Source organism: Lolium rigidum, chromosome 3 (genome assembly GCF_022539505.1).
Source record: "Lolium rigidum isolate FL_2022 chromosome 3, APGP_CSIRO_Lrig_0.1, whole genome shotgun sequence".
Taxonomy (NCBI): domain Eukaryota; kingdom Viridiplantae; phylum Streptophyta; class Magnoliopsida; order Poales; family Poaceae; genus Lolium; species Lolium rigidum.
Window position 1 is genome coordinate 201,327,753 of NC_061510.1, and position 17,981 is coordinate 201,345,733.

The 17,981-nt window shown below is 41.0% G+C and overlaps 1 protein-coding gene across 3 annotated transcripts; it reads right to left on the reverse strand.

Annotated features, from left to right (window-relative positions):
• Positions 1-458: 458 nt before the first annotated feature.
• Positions 459-16,136, reverse strand: LOC124702900 (ubiquitin C-terminal hydrolase 12-like). Of its 3 annotated transcripts, none has more exons than XM_047235078.1 (32): positions 16,075-16,136; positions 15,811-15,886; positions 15,535-15,685; positions 15,282-15,439; positions 14,704-14,969; positions 14,409-14,627; positions 14,231-14,339; positions 14,024-14,139; positions 13,337-13,435; positions 11,693-11,802; positions 10,647-10,721; positions 9,868-9,946; positions 9,633-9,779; positions 9,468-9,548; positions 9,254-9,373; positions 9,016-9,138; positions 8,370-8,447; positions 8,173-8,261; positions 7,967-8,075; positions 7,689-7,757; positions 7,490-7,600; positions 4,248-4,303; positions 3,965-4,142; positions 3,761-3,862; positions 3,604-3,675; positions 3,063-3,128; positions 2,812-2,877; positions 2,569-2,652; positions 2,344-2,457; positions 1,540-1,614; positions 1,357-1,443; positions 459-977 (listed from the first exon to the last, which is right to left on the reverse strand). In XM_047235078.1, the coding sequence occupies exons 1-32, from the start codon at positions 16,102-16,104 to the stop codon at positions 936-938; spliced, it is 3,357 nt and encodes a 1,118-aa protein (XP_047091034.1). In that variant the 5' UTR covers positions 16,105-16,136; the 3' UTR covers positions 459-935. The 3 variants fall into 3 exon arrangements, with proteins under 3 accessions (XP_047091034.1, XP_047091032.1, XP_047091033.1); XM_047235076.1 differs by having other exon boundaries at positions 2,344-2,460; positions 16,075-16,135; XM_047235077.1 differs by having other exon boundaries at positions 2,344-2,460; positions 15,811-15,883; positions 16,075-16,116.
• Positions 16,137-17,981: the final 1,845 nt, after the last annotated feature.

The window sequence follows — 17,981 nt, forward strand, 5'->3', positions numbered from 1 at the left end:
TTTAGGCTCTTTCGAGTTTTATACCTGTGACTTGTGCAGAATGATTATGACACATGTATCCTAGATAAAGATACCGGGGCTACTGATATGCTTCCATTATCTAAAAAAAACATATAGTAGCTACTAAGCAAACTACACTGTCAATCCAAACTATTTAAAAAGAACAGTGGCAATCCAAAGTTAGGTCAAGGCCAGCAGCGGCTGGCGCACAAGAACGAGGACAAGAATACCGTCACTGCGTCACTGTTGATTCATCTCCATACCCATGGACTGCAGCAGCTTCAATGAATGAATTTCATGTATGGTAGAATATTTTCAATGAAAAACGGCAGCAGCGGCACAAATCTCGAGGCTCTTGACTAAAATGTGTCAACCTTCTGAAGAATCGGAAGGTACTTGTCTCCCAAAGACAACACAGCAAAGGGATTTTCAGTACCAAATCGATGCCCACACTTGTATCATGGAAATCCAGATTTCACCAGCTGCAGTAATAATTATTGATCATGTTTTCTAATATAAGGACTGAAACCAACATCAAAACCATTACGGTCTCTCCATTTTACCAGCTTACAACAATATCAAGTCACACAACTATACCCTTGTTGTATACAAGCCCCCTACCAAAAATCTTATGTACTCAACTTTGCTTTCAAAATGAAGCAGCATCTACCCTAGGAGGGTGGCCTTTACAGCCAATTTACTTAAACTAAATATGCATGCAACCTTGCCTGAAAGGCAGGATGATAAACATTGAAAACCCCGTCATGGGAATGCATCGAGAGCAAGCTGTGGCAACCGATGGATATGCCATGGCACTCATATGGCCCAGACAGTGCTGTTTCCCCCTGTTGCAGTCTATTCCCCTTGCACCACCTGTCCTTCCCCACTTTCAGATCGATGCCTTCATCAGGGGACCAGCAAAGTTGCAAGACATCTCAATTGTAAATTCTCACAGGCTTCTCATGTGTGTGACGATTCTGCAGGTAGATAAAACCAGGAGACATTAAGATACATGTCCTTGTAAACTATGCAATCGGAAAGTCAGGCGGAACCGAAGATTGTTTAAAATATTTTAAAGCTTGCACAAAATCCAGCTATAACAAGGAAGCTCTGGTACCAAAAACACACAGTAGGTATTTAGCATATATATGCCAAAGTAGGAGTGATAGCTACGATTTTAAGACCATCTTCAACAAAAATGCCAGGCTTGTACAAAATCCTCTAATAGCAAGGAAAGCTCTGGTACAAAGACAACAAATTATGGCTACAGCATAGCTACACGAAAGCGTGACTAAGGTAAAAACATGGGCATCCAAAGTAGCCAAAATTTCACTTCCCAGCAAAATAACTGCATACCTGATTTGCTGTATAAGCCCTCTTTGGTGCAGTGTCAGTGTGCTCCAACCCAAGATACTGTTCCCAAGCTCCATAGACATCCCTCCTCTGTAGACACCACAAGAGAAAATAAGTCAGAAACCATCGTAATAAGATGAATCGGCAATAATGTAAAAAAGCATGCAGGCAAAAACAAACATTTACCTGGAAACGAGCAGATACAACATCAGAATCTTGTAGATAGTCTGGCCGGTTCATAGATATGAATGCAAATTTCCACTGATCACACAAGCATAATAAGTATATTAGTTTTTGTTAACTCAACCACAATGCAGTGCAACCCAAGGTAAAAAAGAAAGAAGGAAACAAGGATACCAACAAAACAGGCATGAAAAAAAAAAGGGCAGCCCGGTGCAAGAAGCTCCCGCTTTACACGGGGTCCGGGGAAGGGTCGGACCCACCTTGGGGTCTTTGTACGCAGCCTTTCCTTGCAATTTGCAAGAGGCTGTCTCCAGGGAAGGGTCAGACCCACCTTGGGGTCTTCATACGCAGCCCATGTACGAAGCTCCCGCTTTGCGCGGGGTACGGGGAAACAAAGACACAAAAGGAACAAGGATAAAAACAAAACAGGCATGAAACATTAAAAAAACCTGGAAAAAACTAACTTTCAAAAACCTTGTCTGGAAAAAAATCAAGATCTGCAAATGAATCACTGTGTTTTGTATTTTTATCATTAGCCAACATATGTGAGCTCAAAAGAGCTCTTCTATAAGATATATATTGCATCACCACTAAACAGTTTATGATAACAATGTCTTTTTATTTCTTTTGAGAAATTACTAACAAAATTTGAGACTAAAGCACACCAAATTGACTACAAAATTGGTGCTTGTACTAACATTTGCATCTGATTTAAAAAATCAGCATAATTACAAGATTAAAACTAAATCAGTATGGGGAAAAAAGTAGTTCTATGATCCCATCTATTAAAGAAAATATTAAGATCACCTTGGAGAATTCCTCATCAGAGACTTGCAGTTTTCTCTGTATGCGCCCCTTGACTTCCGCTAAAGTCTCACCTTCACGGATAGCAAGAAAAAAAGGATCTCCAAAGTTCTGAATCTGCTGTTGGTCACAACAAGTGTCAACAAATTGGATAAGCATATCATAGACAGATATTGTCAAATAAAACTAAGTTTAGACAAGAATCGAGATCATGTGAGAGTGCAATACTTGATTCTGAACAGGATCTTTGGCAAAGTGATAAACATGAATTAAGCGATCATGTGGACCGAGATTTTTCTCCTCTTCTGGAACCTGTGATAATTGGTGGAAACAGATATGAGGTCTAAAACAAGCACATACATTTCATGACAGCAGGTACAAGAAAATATGCATACAAGAAAGAAATCAAGGGAAGGAAAAGTCTCTTGGGAAAGCTCAAACGGAACTACAACAGATAATATCATTACATACCTCCTCAGCACGTAGCGTCCAGTACTGATCATTTATATTCTCTATCTTCTCATGGAGTGGAAAGATCTAGGAAAATATAAATAGTGAGTAAAAAATGATATTTAACTCATGAAGCCTATAAGGTTATTCATTAGTAGTTCAAAGATTTTACCACTTAATCACTAAAGGAACCTCAATAATAGTAAAATTCTTTCTCCCAAAATTCATGTAATAGAAGCCTCTAACAATATTGCATTCAAATGCATAAGTACCTTATAAATCTTGTGGTAGAAGACCTCTAGTACGCGTAGTTCAGCACTGGGACTGGATAGATCAACCTGCGATTAGCGGTAGAAAGATTTAAAAATGATTCTTAATGAACAAACCACAGACAGAAAGACAACACGTCACTTCATAGCTGCATAACCTAGATGGCAATGGTGGTGAAAATAAAAAGCTACTGTCGCAAGGTGTAAGCTAGAAGCTGGAAATCCAATAGCGTGACCATGTGCTGGAGGGATGAAAGCAAGTATGAACAGACTTGCCTTAACAGACACATCTACGAAAGGTACATGTGTAGAGGTCTTTACACATCTAGCTACCAAATTGAATAGGGAATGACAATGCAGCTGCTTAAATTAAGTTTTTCCTATAACCCGCCTGCGATGACGGATGTCTGTGATCTCTCGATGTCACCTATCTCTCAAGAGGTTAGATATGCACTATGAAAGACTACTTGTGTATATATCCAAGAAAAGTGCATTGGCGTATCTAGGTTGCAATAGTAGAACTCAAGAAATGACTGAGTATAACCTTAGTTTTCAAGTCATTAATCACATCAGCAATGGTGCTATTCTTAGGAAGCCTGATGCTGTGAATGACAACCTAGACAAAGAATATCTCATTAGAATGTTCATTTGGCGGCTAAGGGTAATAAAAATATAAGCATATGGTTTGCAGTGAAAAGAACCTCCTCCTTTGTAGCATGGTGGAATGCAACTTTGAGGGTTTTCAGGAACTGCAATTCAGGCAATGGAATATCCAGTACTTCGTAATACAAGATGTCGGACGTCTGTATCATAACGGAAAGTAACTTTAGTAGAAATGCCTTTTGCAGATTTGGTATGCCAAAATCACGCTCATATTGGCAAAAAAATGCAAGTGAAAGATTAACCTGATTATAGTGGACAAGCATGTCTAATAGATGTTCTACTCCTCGATATCTGATGGGTTGTGGTTTAGGCTGCTGTGAATAGCAGTTATGGGATGTGAGGCGGATTTTCGCTGGATCATCCAACCCAAGTTGACGGGCAACTCTCTCAACAACATCATCATATGTGTGAAGCTTTGACCTAAACACATGGAAAAACAATAAACATATATATGAGACTATGAGAGATAATGAGTTAACTGACAATTTGAATGAATGGACAAACAGGGTTCATAAAGTCCCTCACAATTCCAAACAAAAATCATCATCCTTGGGTTTCTCCAAAGAGCGGAAGTGGACAACCTGCAGTAAACACAGTGGTCACTTCAGGAAAACAGAAAGTAAAAGAAAGCTATCAGATAAACTAGTCATATTGCCCAGGTCCATGACATCATGCATGACATTTTCCCTCAAAAAAAACAAGCACGGGGAGAATAGTAACTCAAGAAATACAGGGTGGGGGGGAGCAAAAGCCAGCCATATGTCCGCACGAATTAACTACTCCTATTCTATGTTCCTCCAGCATAGTATGCACGGACATATATTGGGAAGAATTACTATGTAAATATCTGGTTCCGTACTACAGACCACAACCATAGAGCTACATTACAAATATTAGATGACTCAACTCTAAGTTCCTAACCCAACCTAACCTGGTACCGCGGTAAGATTAATATATCATTATTAAATTTCCTGTGCCAACCAGTATAACCAAAGGTCCGAACCGATGGAGAGAAGGTGGCATGTCCACATATAATGTAACACCCCCTCTCACGTGTGACTCGATGAGGCCTACACGTGGACAAAAATAAGGCAAGAGCAAACCTCTTTATTAAATTGAGAAAGCTAAGACTTGAACCCAAGACCTCTGCGCTGATGTTTCATGCACCAACAAGTACAACCAAAAGTCTGAGCTAATGGAGAAGGTAGGAAATCCACAATTCCACATATACTGTAACAATCATAACTCACTTTGGCTAGCTTGATCTGGATATTAAAAATGAGCTTAAAGTTAAAATCTGAAAGTTTCCGATCTCCTGAACTGATCCTTTGTCAACACCCAGGATAAGAGTAGACCCTCTCCCACCGTTTGAACATGACAAGAGACCAGTCAGTGAGCATGCGGCAAAGTGACATGGTGGCCAGGACCGACAACATAGTTAGTTGACTGAGATCGACCACATTTAGCCCAATTCAACGCGAAGGACAATGCAGATATCTCTACCACAGCCAATGCCCTTGGCCACCAGATAAGAGGTAATAGCATTGCAGCCTGATCTCCTTTCCCACAAACAATATCAAGGCAATTTATGTCAAATATCGCCTGGCATAAGGTTGTGCAGCATGGCTGATCAGGAACAGAGTTTCAAAGGAATTGGGAGGATTCTTCTTGGTTAATGAAATGGTACATGAAGATGACCCACTTCCCATTTCTGAGGTCTCTACAGGGTGGCTCCAGGATGCACTTCCTGTCCATTGTGCGAAGGCATCCCGTGCCTTTCGCAGCAAGCGATGTTTTGGAGTTCAGCACAGGAGATCCTAAGGACCTGGTTGTATTTTTATTTTTTTCAGCGTCCTATTTGCTGTTATGTGGTGCCACCTGTCCCTTCTGCGTGTGTACATGTCTTTGACTTAAGACTGGTTTGGAACACAGGAATTTCGAAGGATGGAAATTTTGGGAAAGTTTTCCTTTCAGCCCTTTGGAACGCAGGAACAGGAAAGGGATTCCTATAGGATAGACTTCCTGCGCTTCACGTTTTGCAGGAAAAATAACATCCGGACCGACTCAATGGAAAATTTCCTGGGCAGACTGGAACTTTGAGCCCCTGATAGTTCTGCTTTATTTTGCTCTACACATCGCCAGAAAAATCTCCGCCTAAAGGCCTGTCCCTGCCTACCGAGCAACCAGAATATCCCATAGTACAGTTGTTCATCAATTTTGTTCGTGTTCTTTTTAACTGAGCCTCAAAACCGTGTAGTACACTTGCTCAGCCTGAGTTCTATATTGTTAATTAGGAGTTTCATTATGAGTAAAACGTATCACCAAGAAAAGAAGTAACTATTAGTGGTTTGAAATTCAAAAGTTTCCTATGCATTTCCTATCCTGCAATCCAAATAGTTACTTTGCATCTTTCCTGTGTTTTGAGTTCCTGTGGGATTTGAAAGGTATGACATCTCAATCCCTGTATATTTCTTATTCCTATGTTTTTCCTAACCTGTGTTCCGAATGGGGCCATAATGAATGTGACGCAGTGATCTTTTCTCAAAAAAAAAGAACTAAAACGAGGAAAATCTTCAGATTATATATTATCTCTAATTTTCTTAAGGGCCCTAAGGGGTAACTTTCTAATTTAAAAATAACTTACTGACCAAGAATATTTGAGAGAACTATATTCCTTGAGTAGAACCAGCTAGGGCTGGGTGGAATAACATGTTGAGATGGCATATTAACAATTTCTTAACAAAGCGAGGTCAAAGCTCAGGATGCCAGGTAAGGTGTTGCCCCCACAAAAGGTTCAAGTCTAGGGCGATTTTTTTAAAATATTATTCATTTTTCTTTAATTTCACAAAATTTACGCGTTTTTAAATATTTTCAAAAATATTGCGGCGTCGGGCTCGAGAATCCTAAAATGGACCTTTCGGGCTAGGCTTACCCGACAGGCCAAGATTTCTTAAGCCCCATCCAGTGACAGAACTGGTCAGGCTGGCCAAGTCTAGAGCAGTCATGTTTCTCGTCATAGGCACCACTAGGTCATCAACTGTGTGTCCCTACAGCTGTTACCTGGAGGCCTCGCTTTGCTTGGTTTGAGAGAGACACAAGTGGATTTACCATTTCCATCGGCTACATCTACACACATAGGCTCCAGCTCGACATCTCCTAGTACATAGCTGCGAACAGCCCAATCACCTAGGAGAACCCTAAAAATCACCTCCCACTAGCTTCGGGTAGACAGGGCCACATGATCCCTTTATTCTCTTCACTTCTATTTATTTTTTTAGAAAAAATCACTGCCCCACCAAAACCTTCATGCCGCAGATACCTCTGCCACCACCATCGCCTCTTTCTACACACCCCTTCCCCTTCGTAACTAAAGGGCATAGGCAACTCCATCATTGTAGAGAATAAAGTGACAGCAATGGTCTAAAGTGCTAAAAAAAATACTATAATAATTACACGTTGTTCAACAACTGTGTGTCTTATAATGATCCCTGTCCCCAAAGGACCTTGACAATGGTATAACTAGATTGCATAGTTGCATACAAAGATGAAGAAAAAAAAAGCTGTAAACCATATCTTTGTCCAAGTGAAGAAAAAATGAAAGCCAGAGGTAACATAACATATTTCCTGGGAATGACCAACATAGCATAATAATAGCATTGTCCGACATCACAATGTTCAATAATATTGTATAAACAGAAAAAAAAAACAAGAACAACGATATACCACTACAAAAAGCGTTAAACTCGAGGGGATACGATGTACTATACCTGCCTATTATGAACATACTCCAAAAATGAAGGGACGTCAGGATAGCGCACTTGAGTATCACTGTCTGCTTTAGGTGATTTTTGGAAACATACTATGTCCCCATCTTCAAGCTACAATATTTTCAAATTTGGGGAACTAATAATTAGCGGTTTAATTTGAATTATGTAATTCTCAAATTGAAAAAACATATTTACAAACCTGACTAGAACGGAATGTAAGTTTCTTGTCAATATGTTCACACATAACATTTGGTTCAAACTTAATTTCCTGCATGCAAAAATTGAACCACTTAGTATAATCGACCTTGTGAGATTATCACCATTTAACTCGATAACCCTCTAAAACGATTATTCTGAGTGGACCAGAGATAACTTAAGGAGCTTTGGAATGTGGACTGGATGTCCAGAGATAACTTAAGGAGCTTTGGAATGTGGACTGGATGTATAAATATATCAAATCATCAATTTAACTCTTGCCTCATACAGCTCAATCTCTTCTTCCGGTGTAAACCCAGCCATTTCATTTAATTTTCTCAGAATATCTGAAGGTTTCCCCAAAGCCTTTACAAAGAGCCTCCCCACAAAACTGCACCAAATGAAGAATGAAACATGTCAGCATGAGGAAATTCATAGCAATACATATGAAAGGATGATGAAGAGATCAATTAAAACAGAGCATGTACCAAAGCACTTCTTTTTCAGGGTTGTAGAGTTTGAAGAACAGAAGAATGTCTTCCTTGCTCTTCTCAGGAGGAGGGAGAGGCTGCAGATCCTACATGAATAATTAGATGATAGTTAAACAACCTGCATCCAAGTCACACAGACTACAAAATAAAAACATGCATAAAAGGAAGGAAGCACAATTCCAGCATATCATTACCAGTCCAAATTCCACTTCCAAAAACAGCTTCAGTTCGGCATTCTGTGCCTTGTTTGATATCTCCCGCAGTTGCCCCACCTGTGCGGTAAAAGACATAGTAGTTGGACCCATGGCATATAGCCACATATATACATAAAAGGTAAACAACACTACTGGGTTATACATTGTTCACAATTTTTCCTAGAGTTGTCCAAACAATTAAGCACACTGGATTGGGGTAATGAGATGATTCTTGTGAATAATGAGCTTACTACAAACCAAATTTACAAATACACCTATAACAAAATACACTCATAGAAAATCTAGGCAACGGTGCACTCAAGTCCAAACTATACAAGTCTTGGTTTCTCCAAGTATCTGCATGCTACCAACTGCTGTATTTCTACACAAATTTGGTATGTCGTAAATGCTAACAAAAGAGCCACATTTGGAAGTTATGTCAGTCTTTGGAAATGACAAAAAAAATTGACATTATTTATGTTGTTCCTCTTGTAAAACTTTCATAGTTCATAGTATGTCACAGCATACAGCATTGACAGTAGATCTTAGTCAGTGATCAAAAGTAACAGTCCACTGGACATAAAGCCAATCAGAATGAGACAAGAGGGCAACAGGTTACAGTTTTACTTTCTGATGATGTACTTACGGATTGTGTTTCTTCATGAGGAGTTAATGGGCGATTTGGCCGGTACGTATGGTTTTGCCTCTTAGCCCACAACCAGAATCGCTGAAACTGTACTGGGATGCCATATTCCTTTGCAACTTCCTCCTGTTAAAACAGTTTTAAGCAGTTAGATTATAAATTAACATACGCATGTTAAAAAGTAGTACCCTGGAACTTTAGTACCAATAACAACTTGCATAGAATTCCAGTGACATATTACCTTGAAAGTACTAAATGGTAATTGCTTCTGTATTCGGAAGCTGCGGACTTTTTCATGGTCCACCAGATCAAAATATATATCCTTACCAGTTTGCTCCTTCAAATCCTCATCTCGAGCAATCTGGATATAGTTTTCCAAACATGCGCGTCGTGAGCCACGAAGCCAACAAGAGAATACAGGCTATGATGAACGTCAAAAATTAGCAGACCCTGACCTTTATGATGGTATAGAGATGGGCTTCAGCTTTTTCTTTCTTCTTATGTTCTTTCTCTTCTTGTTCTTTCTTCAACCTTATCTGCAGATAACAATTCATCATCCAAATGTGCCAAGACGAAGTAGTGGCATGCAAAATGAAGGGGAAAAATAAAACTATGCGTACCCTTAAATGCTCAGCAATGTCCTTCTCGTCAACATTACACATTATTTTCTCTTTGTCGCTCTCACGAATGTATACAAGCATGTAGGCATTCGAAAACTTCGTAAATTTGAATGGAGTGTTGTTGAATCCAGGGTTTATTTGAGGTAACTGTTTAATTGAAAAGAGAAAGGTGTGTGATATGGTGATGAGAAGAACAAACATTTATCGGTCAATTTCAAAGTGAAACAGAACATACCTCTTCCTCACCGCCATATTGCTCTTCAAAGGCCTTCTTTGTATCTTCTTTTGTTACACGCTCATCATCAAATTTATACCTGATACACATAATAATATGTCCAAAATTTGTCAATAATTGGAAACTGTTCGCCAATATTTAGATCAAAAATACGTATGTAAAGCTTGATTGACATCAAGGCAACTGTCAAGTAAAGAAGGCCATACAGGTGCAGAGGATTATGGCATTGGTAGGGGGACACAGACTATAGATTAGGGTTAAAAGAACTTTTGGGCAAAAAAGATGCATGCTATAACTTAACTAGTGACTTTACTGCTAACTTAACCCTGACCCTTAAGGAGCAATTATTTGGGTGTGTTTGCATACACCAAAAACCTATTGGAACAAGTGATAACTATGTGTTCTAAAGAAAATTATTGAAGTTCATGGTAGCCGGGTCATCACTGCTAAAAGGAAAACCCAGAACCAACTATCTTATGAAATTCGCATAAGGGAGATGGAAAGGGGGCAATTTGGTCCAGTTAACAAACTTGCATGAATTTACAAACTATACCAAGATTATAAGTACTCTCATATGTATGCAACAATTCATATGATACTTTGGATACTAGCTTGGGGACGGTAGCGAAGCATCTAACAACCACACATCCTAGTAAAGAAGTTGGTAATTTGAAGCACGTCTATGTTCAGGTACCGCCAAGTGGTCAGGCATAAGAGAAGAAGTAACTACTTGAGTAAACTATGGTACAAGAGATAAAAAAAGTCATTAGAGAAACAACCATTGATCTGCTAGTGTTGGTCGTATGAACGCATAGTAGTGGCCACCATGTACTCCTCCACTATGAACAAGAACACTGAGAAAGCAAATAAACAGGGTTAGTAAGAAGGAAAATCCGTATACCAAGGAACTCTTGGCACACGCAAGAGATTGGCCTGCAAGTAACTGGATTACATAAACAAATTAAGGGGTTGTTTCGATCCTAGGTATTATTTAAACCATAGTTTGTTAAGATAATTAAGGCCCTTTATACTCCCTCCGGTCTCTTTTAATTGACTCGGATTTAGTACAACTTTGTACTAAATTTGAGTCAATTAAAAAAGAACGGAGGGAGTAGTTAGGAAGGCAGTCTACAAGATTCAGTTTCCCCAGAATTTAAATTATTGGCTTTGTACAAGCACTACCCCACCTAGTTTTCACACACACACACACACAAAACTGCCCAATAACAATTTAAAAAAAAAATATATGTCTAAAACTTGCACAAACACATTACTAACAAACATGAAATTCAAATAAAATGTAAGCTTTCTTAGGACTGAAAAATTCTCAGCAGTCCACTCAGTGGGCAGATTCTTAGGAATCGACCAGTGGTTTATCCACTCAGTGGGCAGATTCTTAGGAATCGACCAGTGGTTTATGAATCATCATTCAGGAACGTTTTTGCATCATATGTCACCAAATGTTTGCATTGTAAGTTCTTGTCCACTATAGCATAGGAACGTTCTGAACTATAAGATGTTTTGGATATTTCAATATGTACATACGGACTAAAATGAGTGAACAGACACACTAAAACGTGTCAATATACATAGTGACTTAGATAAATGCCAGAAGTTTTTTATAATTTGGAATGGAGGTTGTAGTAACCATGCATAGCATCTAGATAGAAGAAACAGATATTAGTGCTACAGTAACGTGTAACTTGTAACTTGAATTCCCAGAGCACCATAGTGAACAATTGTGGAACATGTAATAGACAAATTACTTGACTACAAACAATTCAAAGTTCCTACAAATGTTACGCGTAACAAGAAGAGTGATCACCTGTGGAGAGTATAAAGGTTTCTTATACTCCTATCTGCATCTGGGGCAAGATACTTGCCATCATCTCTATCCAGATCAAGTTGCAGAGGAAACTCGTAGCGGTCATTAATCTGCACAAGCAGGCATAGATAGCAGAAATGACAAGCTCAGAACCAAGTGAATCAAGACTCCATCTCCAAAAAAAAAAAGTGAATCAATACTCGAGAGCACCAAAGTTACATTTAATTGATCCGTTCTTTAACTTAATTTGTGCTAGCTTCTCAATCAGGTCTCTAACAAGGAAAATGAAAGGAAGTGTGATACTATTTTCTCAGATGTATGTGACAACTTACTACTATACAGACTCCCTCCGGTTCACAATGATTGCCCAAAAATAGATGTATCTAGACATGTTTGAATGTGTAGATACATCCATTTTTGGGCAATTATTTTGAACCAGAGGGAGTATTACATATGTTAGTCACACATTTGTCTAGATGGAAATTCGACGAACTGCAGGTTGAATGGCAGATGAAATTCACAAAAAATTAATAGAATTTGAAGCTACCATACTTTTGATTGCACAAATGAGGTGTCCACTGCCGGAATAGAAAGTACTTATTTGTCCCAGCACCAATTGTGGTTCATCTCATGCCCAATTAATTAATATATGACTTCTTTCTTTACAAATAGCTCTTGCAATGGCAATTTAAATGCTTACCTAGCACAGCAAGAGCACGCCGCTAACTCAGAATAAGTTCACCGCATACAGACGAAATATGTTTGGACAAAACTACAGGAGTGTTCAGTATATCATGGGCATGTATCCTATACACATCAAAACGCTGACCTGCCCGAACACCTCCACTGTTTACAATATTCAGAATGGTTGCACCAACTCAACTAGCTGAGCAACAAAACAGTTCCTCTACTATGCACGATCCACATCAAAACCCCGCTGCACTTCAATATGACACGTCAACCGTAACAGAATATTCCCCAATCCATCCCAATGTTGACATGAATTCAAGTCATTTTTTTCCACTCAAACGGTGTTTTACCATATAATTTGGGTTTGGTGATATCCTAGAGCTTGGGTACCACAGATTCAACCATTTTAGCTGATGGACCACATATTCATTGTCTTACATACATACAAACTATTTGGATGCAGAATTAAATTAACTCAACCTCAATGAGCTTTCCGGGATCGACTCACACGGGTCGAGCAGCTTGGTTGAGCTCATTTCTGGTTAGGCTCAGATATACATATATATAATAAAGCACTGTATCATATTTAACCTTGTGACATGCTAATATGCATGTATATAAATGTGAGTTACCCAACCAAGCTCAAGGTTGAACTCTGCACATTGGAAACCCTGTCTGGACGTAGATCCCAAGTACTCAGAGCGATTGGGTGAACATACATAGAGAGTAATTCAATGGCAAGATAAGAACATGTTTATGGAGATGGTCATTCTCGTGGTTCATGTATTTCCATAAAAATGCACAATCGCACTGTATGTTCCATTCGCACAGTAGGTAGTACGTACATCATATGTTACATAAATAATTATAAAGGATAGGCAAACGCCTCAATAAATAAATAAATATCAGTATAACAATAAATCAAAGTAAGTGTAAGGGTACGACAGTACAAACCTTAACCATGGTGTCTCTCATATAATCATACTCAAAACGCTTCAGCTGAAGTTGCAAAACAGGTGGGAAATCGAGGAAGAGAACACCTTTTTTTGCATCCTGAGATATCAAGATTGAATTCAAATCACCAAGATAACACCAAAACAAATTAACAAAAAAATCAGTGTTAAATTAAGTGCTCCTAAGTGCTGAGCAGAGGCAAAATGCCTAGCGCTTAACTGTGGTAGGTGTGCGCTTAACAATTTAATCCTTCAGAAAAGGGAAAAGCAGAGGCAAAAAGCTTGCAGAAAATAACTAGTGGAGGGTGCACCCCTGTTCATAAAAGGTGACATTTGTCGACATGCACGGTGTTTCTTAACATGAAATTTTGACTGCTTCTTTTAATATGAAATATGTTGGCAAAAATCTATAAAATATAATATTGCTTCATATACTCTATGAAAATTATTGTTACTATTCCTGTCTGACCAATCGAAATAACTTTTTATATACTAGTATAAAGTTAGAGAAGATTAAATGTATGATTTCTACAAGTAATCTATTTCTGAAAAGAGATAGTGCATGGTATGGTGATTTCTTATATCCGAACAAACGCATGACACAATTCCAATCAAGATCTTTGTAAAGGAACCAACTGAAGTTTGTGTTTCACAACTTAATGGTGACCAGAGTATGTGGTGTGTATACCTGTAAACCATGATTCTCTGCATGATACTTGTTATCGCCCTCGAGGCGCTCAACTTCAACATATTTATCGAACGATGCATACACGTCACGACAACCTTTAACATCAAGTTGGAGGTCTGCAAAGTCATAACACCGCATTATGCCAGCAATAAAGAATGAAACACAGCTAATGTGAACCTGGTACCAAGATAATGAGTGGTTAAGTACCATAAAAGGACTCCTTCCTGTTGGATTTGTAGTCCACGTTTATACATTCGATGTAATTAATATGGTGACCCTCAAATAATTTCTCGATCGTTCCTTCTACAACAGTTCCCTAGGAAGAAAGCAAAATTAATAGCAGCTCATGTGATCCATATAGGCAGCTCTACACTAGACTCGTTACCTTCATCTTATCTTCGAGTTTCTCGCAGAGAACTCTATTGAGCTCTTGTACATCATGCTGCATGAAGGAATCATATGTGTCCCATCCAAAAGATTTAGTCAACTCTTTAGTAGCTACACTATTGTCACTGTACTGAAGTTTGTAGAAAAGGCTTTGCAGCGCCAAGGGAATACTTCCAGATGGCATGTCGTTTTCAGTGGTTGGCATATGGTACACAGCCTGAGAGAAAGCCTCAGTTAATCGGCTAGTACAGATAACAATAATGCCTAGAATGTTATAATGTGTTAATCCGGACCTTCCTGAAGTACGGTATGTGGTACAATGTTTGTAGAAGAGAGTTCATATAACAGGTCGCTCCTTGGTTTTTCAGACCAACATAACCTGTTTCCTTTTTGGAGTCATATGTCCAATAGTCAACCATCTTGCGGACAGCAACCTCTGCCTCTACAACAACAGTATCATTCACAAGGTAACCTCTACTTGGATCATATAGCTCACTCAGCGGCATAAAAGATGTGAAACCCCAATCGCTCTCACGTGCACTAAATTGGTGTTGAGTATCTGCCGGACAGAGAAGAATAGTGCATTAGCGATGCATTTATCCCACAAAATTTATTGATACATTGGAAAACAGAAAGATCAAGCAGCCATACTCAGCATCAAGTGCAAATATCCTTCTTCATTAGCTATTAAGATGAACGAACAAAAGAAAAAGAAGTGGCATGGAATTTGCAAGCACTGGCAGTTTTTGACTACACTGTTAACAGTTAGGCAGTTTAGTGGAGACTAGAATAGCGCAAACACCCGTTGCTTTTTCGTGTAAGTGCAAATTCAGATAATGCAGAGCATGGACATGATGAAGAAGGAATAGACCTTTTCGTGTGGTGAACTTCTGATCAATCTGGTTGACAATAGCCAAGCTAAATTGAGCAGAGCGGCTCCAACCATATGGGAGGTTGGCCGAGTCGGCAACATCCAAGTACATGGACAGGTGCTCCACGTTATTCCCCTTGGGGAAAATAAGAACACGCCTGCACCACAGCGACCAATGTTACGAAGACAAAACATTCTGGAAACATTCTGTAGCTGCAGCTAGTGTAGTAGGTGAAAAATGCCAAGGGCTCACCATTTGAAACCACCGACAACAAACACATCCGAGTAGTGTTTCTTCCCGTTGAGCCTGGTGAAATTGGCGATTGTCCAAGTGAAGCGCGACGTCTGCGGGTCCTCTGGCGGCTGGCTCTCCGCCGTGCTGGCCGCTTCCGTCTGCGCCACCACTGCTACCACAGACACAAGACGCCCCCGCATTAGGAACCATCTAACCCAGCACGGCACGTTCCCGAATCACATTAGGAATCATCAGGCTGAAGCAAAGCAGCAACCGAGATAGCAGACGATATACCTTCCATGGGCTGGGCAGTGGCCGGCTCGGCGGCGGGTAGCTCCTGGTGGGGCACAAGCATCTCGTCGTTCTCCTGCTGCGAGTTAGGAGAAGCAACGGAAGTGGTGTTAGATCCGGCCGGGGGCAAAAACCCTAGAAGCGGGGGGGAGTAGCACCACCCGATCGCTGAACACCCAAGGCGGGGACCACCAGAAAGTACAGCCGCGGGTAGGGGAGATCGGGCAATGGCGATAAGGGGGGGGCCTGCATGGGGGCGTACGGTACCTCGAGAGGGGCGGGAGTCATGATAGTCATGTCGGCGTCGGCGTCGGCGTCACCGTGAGCGTCGGCGGACGCAGCCACAGCCGCAGCGACGCGGGCGGGGCGGGAGACGGCGGAGGGGATGCGGCGAGGGCGGGGCGGAGCAGAGGGGGGTTGGGTTGTGGGGGGAGGAGTGGCCGCCGGGCGAGGTACGGGCTGCAGTATGGTATGGAGGACTTGAGTTTTTTTTGGAAGGGAAAGGGTGATTTGGTCTCTCCGGGCCAAGCACGCAAAACTTTAAAAAAAAAAAAAAAAAAAAAAAAAAAAATGAGACCAACCCAGGCACTAGCACCTGTTGGCATTTTTTTATAGAAGAAACTCCATAAGTGCACAGCGGGAGTACCAGGACTCGAACGCTGGCCGGCAGCCTGCGCTCCCGCAGAGCTAGCCAACGGACCGACGGCCCGTTCTCCAAGCACGCAAAACTAACTGCCACGGAAAATTAGAGATATGGAATAACCTAATTTACCGTGCTACAGATATCAAATCTCATATCAGTCATTAATTACAGCGGCACAACATGCAAAACTGCAAGATAGCCGTTTTGGCGGTTTTGAGCAGCAAAATTGCCACAACCGGCAAATCGGGACGAACCACAATACTATTTTTTTTTTGCAGTGAACTATAAAACCAGCGTGGTAACTAATACAATAATTTAAAAAATGATAAAAAGTTTTAAAAACAATACAGAGTTGGTTAAAATAAATTTAAGCATTTTTGGAGGTTTAAACTCAAGACATACAGATTTGCACCAAAGGTTTCAACCAGCTAAGCTACCACTATGTTCTGTCAACTCTAGACAACGTTTATTTATAAAGCTGTAGGCCACGCACTCGCATGCACGCCACACAGGCAAGATGTGTGGCGCCGCTCGCATAGGCGCCACAAAAAAGGGTTAGATGAGTGAAATAGTTTGACCGGAGGGTCAGTCTGTGCTATAATTTCATAAAAGAGTTATTTTTGTGTAAATCGCCTCAGTTGGCTATCTATACATATACCTAATCTATATGTATATCTATATCTATACCTAATAAAGGAGCAAAGGTTTCTGCCAAAAAGTTTCGTCAACGCTTTTTTTGGACCGTTTTGTCCTCCCACCAAATCACATAATACATAGAATTGCCACCATACCGGTTCGGCATTATTTTTTCTCCTCTCCAGAAACGATCCCTCTCCCTCGCTCACGCCCGATGTAGCCACCGCATACGAAAGGAGTCCTTCTAAATTACATATGACGCACCATGCCGTTTTCTACGCTGGTTGCTCTGTGGATTGGCTTTCGTCCCATCTGTGGTGGACAGGGCTTGCTCGCGGCGCGGCCGTGCGCCCATCCGTGCGACGCGCCCGTTTCTTAACCATCGCACGGTTCTGTTTCGTTTTCATCTCAGGCATTTCTTTTCCGATTAAAAAAATCACAAATACAGTGGTAAACTTGTAATACATGTATCTTCATTCACGACGTCCAGGATGGAGAAGGTCATCCGCAGAGGCGAGTCTTCGGCGTCCGCCTCACGACGTCGGGCGGCGTCCGTGGCTAGCTTGGACTTGAAGAGGCCCTTCATCTTGGCGCCGTCGTCCGCGGCCGGCGCGGCGCGGCGGAGAGGGCAAGGGCGAGGTCCGCCCCGCTGACCCGAAGGAGAAGCAGCCTCCGCAGAGGATGGAGAAGCCATAGTGCCATACGCACAGGCGAGCAGGAGGCGAGTCTTCGGCACATGCGAGCACAAGGATTCTCTAGGATGGACCTCACGGGCCATCACCACCAGTCCGGCACAGAAAAGAACGTTGTCTAGGCGCCAAGGAGAGCAGCGACGCCGCGCTGACCGCCCGCCCGTGTTCCCATCCCACTCGTCTCGCTCGCCGTTGACAGGAAC